General features: G+C 48.7%; 1 protein-coding gene across 3 annotated transcripts in view; it reads right to left on the reverse strand.

Annotated features, from left to right (window-relative positions):
- The window catches only part of Gfra2 (GDNF family receptor alpha 2), a 98,046-nt gene that overhangs the window by 55,384 nt on the left and 27,931 nt on the right, over positions 1–14,731 (reverse strand). For all 3 annotated transcript variants that reach the window (XM_028877627.2, XM_028877629.2, XM_028877628.2), the window contains one exon: positions 5,388–5,742. In XM_028877627.2, the coding sequence (XP_028733460.1) occupies positions 5,388–5,742 (355 nt within the window). The remainder of the gene's footprint in view (positions 1–5,387; positions 5,743–14,731) is intronic.

Genomic DNA, 14,731 nt, shown 5'->3' on the forward strand with positions numbered 1-14,731 from the left:
CCAGGCTGGAGTCTATTTATGTACATCCTCAACATCCAGAGGTTAAATCACAGCTCTGTAGATGGCGTGGGTCCAGCAGGAGGTTATTTATAGCCTTCTGGCAGACCAGGAGGAACAGAGCTCTTCAAGAGGCCATTTCCAAATGCGGCCTACAAGAGATAGTAAGACAGCAATCATTCTCCCCACAACCTCAGAACCACCACAACACGCACATGCACAAATGCACACATGCACAAACACACACACACACACACACACACACACACACACACACACACACAATCTGAGCACGTCCTTACAATGACTGCAAGCTGAAAAGATATAAACAATAATGTTCAAAATTTTAAAAATAGCTCATGAACCACTGGGACCTGGAGAAAGTCCAGTCATATTCCAGAGACTCATTCCAAAAAGTTCCCAGCTCTCTAGGCTCCCTATCAGATGCTTCTAAAGGAAATGTCTCTCCTGTCATCTTCAGATCTTTAGTTAGCTTAATTCCACAGCCTTGAGGCTCAGGGTTGGAATGGGACAAACACCAAAGAGCAGAGCCTGGTAAGGGACAACCTCCCAGCCATCTAGATACATTGTGAGCACAGCAGGACTTTTCCACTCCCAGAAGCCCCAGCTGACCCTGGTCCAAAGAGCAGTGTAGGATTCAGAAGTGCTTCCAATAACTCCAAGGCCCAGCTAGCAGATATCCTTGTTGAACCAATGCTTCTTCAAATGTTAGGTCAAGGGAAACCTCCAAAGCCTCATTGGTAGCGATTTAACAAGACAGCGCAGCAGAATCTACTGTACATCCCACAGGTGGAGTGCAAGGCTGCTCCTAGGCCAGCCTCCCAGCATATCAGCGGACCAGCTCCCACGCCATGCCACCTAGGCTTAGGTAAAGCTGCTCCGACTCCAGAATTCCTGAGCCAGGACTGATTCAGGAAGAAGCCTAGTGATGCATGGGTCCCCTCCACAGAAGGAAGACCAGGAGATGAGGCAGGACTGGCTAAGTCAGGACTGAGTGCTATAGAAATGGAGTGTGCAGGAGGGGGTGGAGGTAGGCTGTAGGGGATTCCTAAGGATGAGAGCTCCATTTCCAAAGAACCCCCAGGGAGGTTCTTCCCTTACCCCATCTAATCCACTTTATTAGCATACCCAAGAAAGAGAGGGTCTTCCATTCCTGTTCCAAACCCCACGACATTTAGTGCCACTATTTTCATAAGATTTCTGTCTGTGTGGCCATTCTGGAAGGCAGAAACCAGCAAAGACCAAGCCAAAGGAAAGAAGAACAGAGAGTGCCTTCCTGGGCACAGTGCAGAGTCAAGCCCAGCTTGATGTTCTCCAGTAATCCTTTCAAGCCATCTTTGACCTCACAGAGCTGAGATTAGCACCGACGGGCCACTAGGGCCTGCTGAGCAGTGACACATGGGTCAGAGGTCAGAGCTGTGGGAGCTAGACCAAATGTAGTGCCTCTTTTCCTTCTAGACCCATTCTGGGAAGATCCTGGAGAGAAAACCCTTTGAGGCTGGCCCCAGGAACAACAGGTTCAGAAACCATCCTGAAAACCACCTGGAAAGACTCCAGCTCACACACCTCATTAGGCAACGAGAAAAGAATCCCAAAAGATGCCTTGGATAAGTATCTTTGCTTGATCAGTGTAGAAACCAAGGGCCCAGAGAAGGACATGGTCCACTAGGAGGCTATTCAAGAGATCACACACAGGTCTCCAACTTGGAGTACCACCCACTCCATCCACCATCTGCCTGTCACTCTGCATTTCCATCCCCGGGGTTCTCCCCAGCACATCTCTTCCAGCACACCTTAGCTTCAGCTTGGAGTTGAGAGCCACGTCCTCTGCAGGGAATGTGGCTATGCTGTGACATGCCCCGGTGCCTCTGCCAGACTCATCCTAGATGCAGGCTCTTTCTTCATCCCTACCCTTCTTACCCTGGGACACCATGTTACATCTGTATACTGGAGAGTGCGGTGAGTAGGATGGGAGCTGAGCAAAGATGGGCTCAAGGAATGACCTGGTTGGAGAAAGGAGCTCACATAGCCTCATCTTTTGAGCCAACATGAATGTCCTACCTGAGAAACCAAGCCACATCCCCCCAAGTCAATAATCTTGCTGTGGCATTGTCTACAGACCCCTGCTTTGCAGTCCTTGAAGTCCACAAATGCAAGGGGCCAGTCCTTCACTCCTCAGAATCCTCTATCTAGACCCTCACCATGCCTAATGGTGTTTAAACATCTGTTCTTATTCCACAATGTGCTGTTTACTACGCAGTTCTCCTGATCATGGCTGCCCCCAACTCAAGAAAAATAAGCAAAATCTTTCTGTTTCCTTAAATAGATAGACAAAGCCACCAAAATACTCTACGGTCCTCCATCTCACACGTGACTTCAACCACCAGAGCCCCATGTCCTATAGGCCACCCATCCTTCCTCAAAAGTGATTCTGACAAGCAGGCACAAGGTCCTGTCACTTATCTGCTGGAGGCTCCTAACACATACATCTGAGTAGCTCGACCCTAAACACCTGCACAGGCACCCGGCTTTCTGGACGAGCCTGGTCCACCTGTAGGCACAGGGTCCTGAGCCGGGACTCACGCTGCTCTGTACCAGTACCAGCTCTTCAAGGCTTTGCTGTTCACCCGTTCTGTTGTTATGAGTTGCTGTATATGACAGAGTCTGGCAAGCTCAGCTTACCATGCATGTAGCCTACAGGGGAGACTGTGTCTCCACCTAAGAATTAGCACGCTTCCTTCTGCAGTGTTTTAGGAATTATATGGTCCATGCAGCTTCCCCTTAATCCAAGTCACCAGGAAGCTCAGAACTGATGTTCAGAGCTCTGCCAGCCTATACAGTGGCGGCTTTTGCTTGTTCCTGCCTTCTAGGGCCCTCAGTTGCCTCTGCCAACCCCTCTATTATAGTAGGCACAGGCCTATTTCAAATTCCTTCATCTGTTACATCTAATGTACACTTTTTTGAAAAGCAGACTCAAAAGTCTGCTTCTTCACGAGGCTTTCCCTGAGCCCTGTAGCTAGCTCAGTGCTCAATCCCTTCTCTAAACACTGTGAGAGCTTGTTTTCCAAGCCAAACAAAAGGGGAGCCTCCCATTCCAGCTGCACACAGGCCCAATTCTCCAGGGTCCAAAAGAAGCTAGCTTCCATCCTATGTCTTCCTGAGGGCTCTGGCTTCAGCCCTGCTGCCTTCTAAAGAAAACAGTTTGAACCCAGTGCCTCTTCTTTTATCTCCTCGGCACCAGGGAGCTAGAAGGCTGGGCCACAGCAGCTGGCTTTCAGCACACACAGACACACACATGCGTGCACATATGTACTGAGGCACCTGGCTTGGCAGATCCCTCCCTCCTGAAGCCCCTTTCTTCTGGATTCTGAGTCACCACTTCCTGGTTTTCCTATACCCTCCTCTGCCTCCCTGTCTTCTGTTGTACTGTGTCTGTCCCTCTTTTGCACATGCATGGCATTTCCAGTAGAGCCCGCCCTGATCCCCACCCACACCAATGGCTCCACTTATCCCTTGGCCACCGCTGATGCCCCAGTCACCTCCAGTCTGAACTCCCTCACGGGCTCCATTAACCCTCCTCATTACAGGACTGGGCTTTAATCATAGCCAAGCACCCAAGAACACCTATATCCATCCCTTCTCTCCAGCTTCCTAAATGAGCTCCGGAACGGCCAGTGCAAGCGCCCCAGATGCTACCGTCATGGCCACTCTGGTCCCTCAGACACTGCAGGTCCAACGCGACCCCCCCCCCAGAATAATTCCATTGACTCACAGTTATTCAACTAGGAAACAAGTAATTGCCGAGCATACATCCATCCAATTAGTGTGTTGCTGAGCATTCCCCAAGGCCATACTCTGAATTCAGGAAGAGGTGCAGAGTTCCTGCCTCCAGGAGACTTTCGGACAGACAGACAGACAGTCCGGTCAAGCCTACTTACCATCTTCAGTGAGAAGATCCACTTTTCTTCATCCCTACAGCCATCGCCTTAGTCCAAGGTTATCGATATGCCTGCTGTCACTCAGGCTGCACACCTTAACAGCCATAGTGGCAAGAAAGAGTATTACACAATCCCAGCTATAAAACGTGTGTCTTATGACCTGGGGCAGGAGACTTCCTCGGTCTGTTTCCTCCCCTTCAAAGATGACCACAGTGCCTACCTCAGGGACTTTCTGCAGGGTTAATAGGTTACGAGCATGAAGCTTTTAGACAGTGTCCAGACAGAGTAGACAACTGAGACTACTGTAATCTTCCGTTCACCAGCACTCACCCATCATCCACCTCTGAAGTTCCCCATAAGCCCATGTTCTCCTTCAAGTCTCTCCTGACAGGCTCATTTCTAGGCCTTCTTCTCAGTCCTCAAGGCTCCATCAATTCAGTGACCCTCCTCGAGACTCCCGGGCTTTGTCAGATGGCCCTCCCTATGTTCCCTTCTCGGTGAGCCCTAGCCATGTTCTACTGAATTGGGACCACTTCCCCTCCTATGGGGTGTGTGCTCTCTTGAGAGCAGTGTGATCTTCTCTCCATGGCCAGGACCAAGTACCAAGTACTGCACATGACATGGCTCAATAAATCAATACTCAGCCAACAGAAAAGCACAATTCTTGCAAAACAAAAACGAAAAGCAAATTTCAACCAGCTATAACCAAATTTTAAAAACCCACACCTAATAATCAGGCTATACTTATTAAATATGTTTGACCCACACCTAATAATCAGGCTATACTTATTAAATATATTTGCTATACGCCAGGCTCTGCGCTAAGGTTTGGACATGTAATCAAGAGCACAACAATGTGGGGATATTATTTTATTCCTCGATCACGGGTGAAGTAATGAAAACTCAGGAAATCTTACAAACTGACTCAAAGTCACACAGCTTGGAAGTGGTAAAGTCAGGATTTGAACCCAGCACTATCAGACTCCAGAAGCTGGTCCTCCCCCAACACTAGCTTGGCTTTGCTCTCAGTCTGCAGTGATCTGGCTCTTAGATCACATCCCTGTGCTGGGACGTAGGCACGGGCTTCCCCTAAAAAGCCTAACAAAAACCTCTGAAGGTCCCTTCCTCCTGTTAGAAATCTATGAGTTGAAATTATAAGTTCCTAGGGTAGTTTGTTTTGGCGTCTCTTGAAGTACTTAGCAAGAAACTGCACACAACGGACAGATGAATGAAAACATTCGAGATGGACAGATGCGTGGATGGATGAATGAAGTGAATAGGTGACAACTGATTTCGCCTATGACCAACCGGTTTTAACTTTCTCAACACCTTCTGCTGGGCTCATTCATGGTCATAATTCAAGTGACCCTAAGACACAGCCCAACCACATGAACACTCACAGTGGACGGCCATCGTTTCGGCGGCTCTTACCGGCAGAGGTGGTCCATGCGGCACAGGGTGCGCAGTTCTAGGCAGTTGGGCTTCTCCTTGTCCTCATAGGAGCAGCTGGGCAGAATAGTTTGCCGGCGACGCTCAGCACAGGCCTGGTCCTGGCAGGAGCAGAAGAGCATGCGGTAGGTATACTCGCTGGGCACGCGGTCAAAGAACTGGCGCAGAGCCTTGTGGCACTTGCGGCGGTTGCAGCGTTCCGTGGGCGAGATCTCGCGGTTGCAGATGGAGATGTAGGAGGAGCGGAGCTTCTTGCAGTTGTCGTTCAGGTTGCAGGCTTTGGCGGCATCCAGGCAGTGATTGCTCTTGGCACTAACCACCGGGTCTGCCCCTGTCCCTGAGGGAGGAAGGCGAACACTAGTCAGAGGTACGCATGCGCACAGGGGGGGAGGACATGCATGGCCACTGAAGATTGGTGTCGGATGCAAGCTCCTTGCCTCGGTTTCCTTGACTTGGAATAAAGAGCATTCCCAAGGACGTATGGCCGTGGCGAACATTAAAGATGTTAATCTGCAGGTATCCAAAGTACATGAGACAGTTCCAGAAAAGAGGTACACTGTATGAGACTGTTCCAGGAAAGGGGTACACTGCTTGAGACAGTTCCAGGAAACGGGTACACTGCACATGCAAGGAGCAGTTCAGAGGGAGACTCATTCCAAGTTCTAACCCCAGCTTCAGAAGCTAAGAAGCAGGTGTTCACCTCAAAAACATGAAAGTAGGTGTACCCATTGGCCCTGTTTACTAGGGCAAGAAATAATGTGTCTGGCTCAAAGTCACAGAACGAGGGGCCCCTTGCCAGTCTTCCAGTAGCACAGTTCAGCGGGACTTTGGGGAAGTGATATCACTGGCATTTGGAGTAGGGAACACTCATCGCTGAGTCTTGTCAACAAGGATGCAAGCAACATCCCAGCCACCCTCCTGACCCCTACCCTTGTAACCATCAAAACTGCTCTTCTGTATCCAGAAGGGTGTGGCTACCTACCACTGTCACCTAAAAGGAAGCACAAGTCCTCTAAGTTTGAAGGGCAGATTACCCCAGCGTACCACTCTGACACTGCTGGATGTATGACCAGCCAAGAGCCAGATAGGGTGGGTCTCTTGCCATACTGTTGTGGCTTTCTACTTAATACAGTGAGGGAAATGTCTGAGGTACACAACAGGGTTCCCCAAAATCACAAGGCTATTCTGTGATGGCTGTCCCCACAGATCCTAGTTGTACCAAGAAGATATCCAGCACAGAAACCATCTGACTCTACCACCAGTTGGTTCCCACCTAGAGAGACCCTCTTGTCCAACTTGATAACAGGCAAAGGGAGGGGCAGGACCCCAATCTGCACATGCCCAACTGAGATCTTCTGGGGGCCAGTCAGGTGGGTGGTCATCCAATCCCACCTGTGTTTTACAGGTAAAGAAAATGAATTCTGTGTGGGCAGGGGACTGCCACAACCATCTTGAACACTGACAGAAATCTAGAGGCAGAAGTCAGTTGCTAGGCACCGTCATGTGCCTGGAGAATAACCAGCCTAGGTCAGAGGTGAGTTCTTCCACCCTGCCATGTTCAGTCCTGCCTGTGTGCCTCTCTATACAAGAACCTGCCATAGAGTATGGAAGACTCAAAACCGGGCTGGTAGAGGCCATGACTCCTCTATGGATAGGCCTGGTGACTCGACATTTGCATATGCAATTCATGGTCCTCAGATTGTTGAATCATTAAATACCTCTAAATCTATAAAATCCTGCCTCTGCATGGTCCTCTGCTGGTGCCAAGTTGGGTACTTAATACACAAAAGTATTAGAAGAAGTCCCGACCGAAGAGCCGACTACTTAAACCAGGAAACCAAGAGGCAGAACCAGGACAGAACTAGGCCTTGTAAAACAGAGCCAGCCAGCATCAAGCCCGGGCTCAACTACTCATCAGGAGAAATGATCAGTTTCCTTGTCTGCAAAATAGTACCTGCCACAAAGCGTCTTTGTTAGCATGAGAAACAACTCATAACTTTCTTTGCATCGTGAATTTGCCCTGTCTTCTAGAATATTCCCATTGGCTATGTGATGGCTGTCTTGGGGGGGGGGGTCTCTTAGTGGTCATGTGGGTCCCTTAATCTGCTGCCCCATTTTCTGCTCCCTTTTAAAGCAAAACCACTAGTTGTCATCGTCCCCCATCCGTGTCTGGCAGCTGTTCGAACCCGCAGGTTCAGTCTTTCCAGCTGATGTATCAGCAACCCTGGACCCAGCATCTCATTCACTTCTACGTGAATCTCCTTCCTCACTTGTCTTCATTCTGGCCTCCCTGATACCTCGCTGCTCAGGTTGCTTCGTTGGCTCTTGCCTGTGCTCCCCGGGGCCCAGCCCTCCTCTCCAGGCATCTGGGGCTATCATTTTATCTCATGCCATTGCACACCATCAATCAGCCTCCTTCCACATCCTGAGACCTCTCTCACAAATCCCAGACACATCTGTTCACCTCTGCTCTACTGTTTTCATACTACCTGAAAACCCAAGACCCTTGTATCAAACTCAGACCACCACCACCACCGCCACCACCACCACCACCACCACCTGACCCCCAGTGGCTCAGATAACAGTCAACTTCATCCTCCTGAAAATAGCCACCCCAAAGCAGCTCATTCAGGAAAAACAAAAAGGCTACCTTCAAAACATACCTAGAACACACCACTTCTCACGGCCACTACCACCTTCCTCCAAGTTGTGATCACCATGCCCAGTCCCCCAGCTTTCACAGCACCCCACAATGATCTTCTCTTATCACAACAACTGGCATGAATTTCAAGAACCTAAGGCACAGAGGTGTGTCACTTCAGTGTCCCAGGACATCCACTGGTCTTTCTCAGTGGCTTTAGCATGAGCTACAAGGCTCTGTATTTGCATTGTCCAACATGGTAGCCACTGACCATTGAACTGGAAAGATTAGGAAACACACACCAGATTCTAAATGCTTATTAAGCAAAACAGTATCTCACTAGTAATGTCTTCGCTTTGATCGCATGTTGAAGGGATAGCATTTTGGACCTGAAGTATTAAACGTAGTATCAAAATGAACTTCACCTATCTTTTTTTCCTTTTAGTGTGGCCACTAAAACATTTAGAATTCCATGTGCATGGTGTGCTGTGTTACTTTCAAGCAGCATTCTCTGTCTGACCTCGCTCCTGCTCCTCCCTGTTGGTCACTCTACTTCAGTACTAGCTGCCTTGATCTTCCTGGGACAGGCCAATGGTGGCCTGGCCTTGGGGCCTCTGCCCTAGGTGTGTCCCTGGTCTACAAGGCTCTCCTCTTCCCCCAAGGATTATAGAGCCATAATGATTAAGTGGTTCAGGTCTCCTTGCTCAAATTTTAGCTAATTTGTGACTTCTTCTTGCCTCCTGGTACACAGCAACCCTAGTGCTACATTTATCCCCCAAATGGTCTGTGTCTCCAGCAGCAGCCAAGGTATATACATAACTCATTTCTTATATCAAAATAAGGCAGAAGTCATGTTATCCTCCATGTATCAAAAGTTTGATACATGAATACTCAGTAAGTATTCCATATAAAGAAAAGAATAAATGTTGCAAGAACAATGGTTTATAGCAAATGCTTGCAAGTTTGTTTATATTTGAAGGAAGCAAAATTGATATAAACCAAGTAACTGAGGACAAGATTACATGTATTCAAGTATTAATGATGGCCTAGGTAAGAAGGGATCGGAAGAGACCCGAAGTGAACCATCCACTTTAACACTGTTTTGCCAACAGCAACCTTGTAACTCCAAGAAGAGCAATGTTCCCTCTTCTACTGTCGAAATAAAGGGGAAGGGAGTATAGGCAACAGAAAATTATTTGGTGATAAAAGGAAATGAGATGTCACGCCATGAGAAACTCATGAAAGCAGCCGGACATAAGATGCTGAGTCCATGACATTTTGGGAGAGGGAAAAGAAGAGAGATGGTAAAAAGATTGGTGGCTATCAGAAGTTGGGGGAGGGAGGGAGGGAGGGAAGGAGGGAGGGATGAGCAGGCAAGCCACAGGGGATTTTCAAGGCAGTGCAACAGTCTGCATGACACTGTAATGGTCAGCAGGTAAGATGCATGTATCCAAGCCCAAGGAATATGCCAGGAGTGGATCCTAATGCCAGCAGCTACAAGCTCTGAGTGCTAACAGTGTATCGCTGCTGTCTGTTGGAACAAAGCATGGCCAGCGTAGGATATTGGCAGTGGGGAGGATGGGAACATGCGGAGTAGGGACAGGAACTTTATATCTTCCTTCAATCAGGCTGTGAGTGTGAAACTGCCCTCAAAACACTGACTCTCCTTAAAATGGGGATTGGAGCAGGGTATGATGGTTCCCTTCTATAGTCCCAGTGCTCAGGAGGCTAAGGCGGGATGATTCATGAGTGCAAGGTCAAGCTCTGCTACATAGTGAGTTCCATGCCTTCATGGGTTACAGAGGGAGACCCTGTCTCAGAAAAGGGGGAGAAGGAAGGAAAGAGAGGACCAAGAAAAAAGAAGAAAAAAACAAGTTGAGATGAAATTAAGGCAGAAAAGAATCAAGATTTATTTTCCTGATTTATTTTCAATAAACAGCTTTTAACTAAGCAGATGGCTCAGTAGGTAAAGTGTCTGTTACACAAACATAAAGACCTGAGTTTGGGTACCCAGGACCCACAAAGAAGGAAAGAAAGAGGAGAGGAGGAAGGGAGGAAGGGAGAGAGGGAAGAGAGTGGGGGAGGGGAGGAAAAGCCAGCCTAAGGGTGCATCTATAACTCCAGTGCTGGGTGAATTAGAGGACAGGAGGATGCCTGATGTACAGTGGCCAGCCAGTCTAACCACCTAATAAGCTCCAGGGTCAAAAGGAGACCCTGTCTTAAAAATAAAGTGGAGAAGTGATTGAGGAAGACTCTTGTTGATCTGGCCTTCACATGCACATGTGAGTGCTCACACACACACACACACACACACACACACACACACACACACACAGGAACATATACACCACACATATACATACAACACATACAAATTTAAATAGATTCATGCATGCATACATACATATGCATGTATGTGTACCAGGTACTTCCCCAGCCACTAGGCTGCCACCTTGCTGAGACAGCCAGGGACAGAAGAGCCACCCATCCGTGCAAATGCTAATGCTGAGCTCTCCTGGAAGAGTTGAGGGTACAGAGAGGAAAAGACCTGTCTGGAGTTGGGGGGGCGGGGGCGGGCATGGACGCAATGATTTCTTTGCTAAAACTGACCAAGTGAATCTGGGGAAAGTAGGAAAAGGGGTCCTAGGCAAAAGGGGGCATAAAACAGGGCTGAGAACACCAAGAAAATCATGCCTAGAGATGGAGAGAGAGCAAGGGCGGGAGAGGGAGTGCTGGGCTGCCGGGGAGTTAACTCCCGTGCTGGAGCCTTGACCTCTGCAGCAATCCTCTGAGCTGCTAGTCAACCACTCTGCAGGCTGTGCAAGGACCCAAGGATGCCTGTCAGCACAAAGGCTGACGTGGCCTGCCGCTGTGGGGGTGTTCTCCCAGACCAGACAGCCTTCCCTGCACTTGTCAGATGCCGGCTGGCTGGCAGGCAGGAGCAGGAGAGTGAGTGGCCTGGGGCCAGGGGGAGCGAGTGGGGAGGGGTGGTCTCTGCAGAGGCGCAGTTGACAACTGCAAGCCGAGCAACAGCTAATTTAGGCCTGTGGCTGCATCTAGGTCCCCCCAGGTGCTCTGTTCCCCTCCTCACAGCAGTGCTCAGAGCTAATGCCAGTGTAATTATAGCCCCAGTGGCTTCCATTTGGAGTTTGAATAGTGGAAGTGTTTGCTGTGGGGTGGGACATGTAAACCCCTGGGCCTCGACTTGGTAAATTTCCTAGAAAAAAAAAAAAATCAAGAAATGCAGGAATGTGAACAACTGCCTGAATACTGGGAAGATGCCCCCTCTGCATCTGCAGGGGGCGGGGAATGGAACGGAGGAGGGATGGTGGGGTGCTCCATTGTGGAGAAAGCCACCCCCTCAGAACTGGCCTAGCTGCCCACTTGAGCATCTGTCATGGGCAAAAATGGGGCTCAGCGCACAGCCAGGTGCATGCAAGCCTAGGTAACAGGGTGTGGCGCAGTGTGCCCCTTTCTGGCCTACCATATTTCATCCCACCCCAAGGCCTCTCTCCTAATCCCTGGAAAGTAAGTCAGTTGATGATTCCAGACACAAATCCTCCCCGCCCGTCCCCACAAAGGTTCCTCAGTTCCTCAACCTCCTCAGCCTATGGCTCCAAAACAAAAATGTATAGCAGACAAGGATGAAGATTCTGAAAGCTTAGACCCTCTCAAATCCCATCTACTCCCTATGTAGATCGCTGAGACCACACAGACCTCAACAGAGACTTGAGAGCTGAAAATGAATGCCAGGCCCCTTAACCCAGGACTGCCTATCCCTGACAGATGTTGCCACTCCAGCCCTAGGCCCATAGAGAGAGAACTAAAGACAAGGCAAAATGTAAACCGCAAACAGCCGCCCAGGGCAGAGGGAGGTGGGATTCAATGGCACTTGGCACTTTCCAAAACCTTGGTAAACCTCTTCTACCAGCTGATCCAGGTCCCAGAGACACATCTTGGCTTCTTCATCCCTGTCCCTGCTCCTCCTCTCTGTGAGGGCCAAGAAAATGGGAACACGGCTAGCTGAGGAGGGGTAGCGGGCCTCAGGGTGTACACCCGCCGCCCAGGTCCTGGGGTCAGTTCTCTTTTCTCACCACCCCCTTTTCTCAGAGAACACCCCTGAGCCAATGGTCCATCCTCAGAAGCAGGCTGTTACCAAATAGTGTGGCACCCCTCAAACTGACATTCCCTGAACAGCTGTTGTGTATTTATTAGAGTTGAGTTCGCCAAACAGTCCCCCAAACATGACCCACCAAATTTAGGCCCTTTTAACAATATCACTTCTACTAATACTTAATTTTTTTTCTTTAAGGTGTGTGTGTGCGCTGCGTGTGTGTGTGTGTGTGTGTGTGTGTGTGTGTGTGTGTGTGTGTGTTACTGTGGGTTAAGTGAGTGTTCTACCACTGAGCTATTATTCCCCCAGACTTTTTTTTTTTTTTTTTTTTTTTTTTTTTTTTTTTCGAGACAGGTTTCTCTGTGTAGCTTCGCGCCTTTCCTGGATCACTTGGTAGCCAGGTGCTCAACTCAGAGATCCGCCTGCCTCTGCCTCCCGAGTGCTGGGTTAAGGCGTGCGCCACCACCGCCCGCCCTCCCCCCAGACTTTTTTACGAACTTACTCAAACTAGCCTTGAACTCATTCTACAGTCCAGAGAGCCCATGAACATGTGATCCTCCTGCCTCAGCCTCCCACATAGCTGGGATTATAGTCCTGAACTACTAGGCCTGACTAACTTACTTATTTAGTGAAATTTTAAGTTTTTCTTTAATTAATTTAATCTTTAAAGTTTCCAGTTCTTACATAGATGGGTTTGACATAATAACACCTCCATCAGTTCTGGATCTGACACGTTAAAGCCATTACTTTCAATGGTTTTTTTTTTTTTTTCAATTGAGTGTCATATCCATCTCAAATTTCAATTTTACTGTATATGCACTCAGAGGCAGGAGACTATCTGTGAGCAGAGGTGCTCAAACTTCATAATCTCGGACATCCACAAGACCCACTGAGTCACAGGCTCTATGGCTGTTACTTGGATTTTGCACCTACCCTATGATTCTAAGCTTCCTTCCAAAGTTTGAAGCCAACACCTAGAAACAAGGCTCGGGTGCTAGTGACCACACCCCAAAGGCACATCCATGGGCACACAGGCACACACACCTAGTCCACCTAGCTCACCACTGACCAGTTCCACCTGAGCAGAAGGTAGCTTGAAGCTCTGCTATTACTGAAGCATGATTCTCGGCATGTTTTGTTCCTCCCATCTCCTCCCTACCCTCAACCATCAAGGCATACTTTCCCATCCCAAACAGGTAGGCAGAAATAACAGTCTCAGCCTTCTGAGATACTCACAAGTCACAGGGACCTAGATACTTCAATTTCCCCTCTTGCCAGGAACCTTCCCTTCTTGCCCATGGGTCACTTGCCCCCAACCTCATTTGCACATGTGTGCAGCCAAAGGCTCCCCACCAACAGCACCATGGCCTGGCAATTAGCAGTCAGTCAAACAGCCATCAACCAACAAAATATTTTCATGAACTGGCTACACACCAAGGCGTAGAAAGATGGAGTCAGTCCCTGTTCTCCAGGGCCCTCCATTCCAGTGGCAGGAAAACTGGTAATAAAATCCATATACACAAAAAGATGTAAAGGATTGGTGAGTGCGATGAAGGAAATAAGGAAATTCAGGAAAGAATAATGGAGAGAGGGGATGTGGAAAGTCTGCTAGGAGGTGACATCAGTTTGAGAGTGATGAGCAGGAGTGCAGCACACACAGACATCCAAGGTCTGAGAATTACAAGCAAAAGGAAGGTTGCATGCAAAGGTCAAGAGACAGGCATGGTTTTGGCATGTTCCCAATCAAAAAAAAATGAATAAATTAAAAGAATGGGGTGGCTGAAGCATCTTGAACAAGGAAAACATGAGAGGGAAAATAATTTGGAGGGACAGTCAGGAGGGGTGCCATGGGACCCTGTAGAGCAGGATAAAAACTTTAGGTTTCACTCTAACATGGTAAGCACTTGGAGGAGGTGAGGAGGAGACACAATAGCTCATTTGTCAATACATAGAAGGGGCGAAGAAATGGGCTAAAGAGGAGATGAGTGTTTCAGGAGCAGATCAGAGAGGGGCAAGCTGGGTCAGGTGGTCCCTGGAGCCCATCTTCATTCGGCACATTAAGTGGAGAATAACACAATGGGGCTGGCTGGATTTGGAGTGGAGGAGAGAGAACTCAAGAAGACTAGAGTTTCATATACCAGGTAGATGGTGATGATGTCATTGGACAATGAATACTAGGAAGGAAAGAGGAGACCAGAGTTGACTGGGTACTTCAGGATGAAACTTGGTTAGAATGAGAGAATTCATAAGTAGCCAGATGGAGACGGTGACAAGACAGAAGAATCGGGGATCCATCTGAGCTAGACACCAAACTAATCGCAAGTGACATGAGGGGCCACCTAACTCAACAAGACTGCCTGGGTTGAGGATGAGAGTAAAGACGAAAAGGTCCAGGGATGGGGCAGAACTGTGGGTGCCAATGTTCAGTGCAGACTGAGAAGCAATGAAACTTGAAATTAAGAGAATCAAGAAATCAAGAGAATGTGGTGTCATGAAGTCAAGAGTATCATCAAAGGAGAGTCAAGTGGACGGTCAACAGACCCCACGCAATTAGGGGTATGTTAACAACAA

Source organism: Peromyscus leucopus, chromosome 9 (genome assembly GCF_004664715.2).
Source record: "Peromyscus leucopus breed LL Stock chromosome 9, UCI_PerLeu_2.1, whole genome shotgun sequence".
In the NCBI taxonomy this organism is placed as follows: domain Eukaryota; kingdom Metazoa; phylum Chordata; class Mammalia; order Rodentia; family Cricetidae; genus Peromyscus; species Peromyscus leucopus.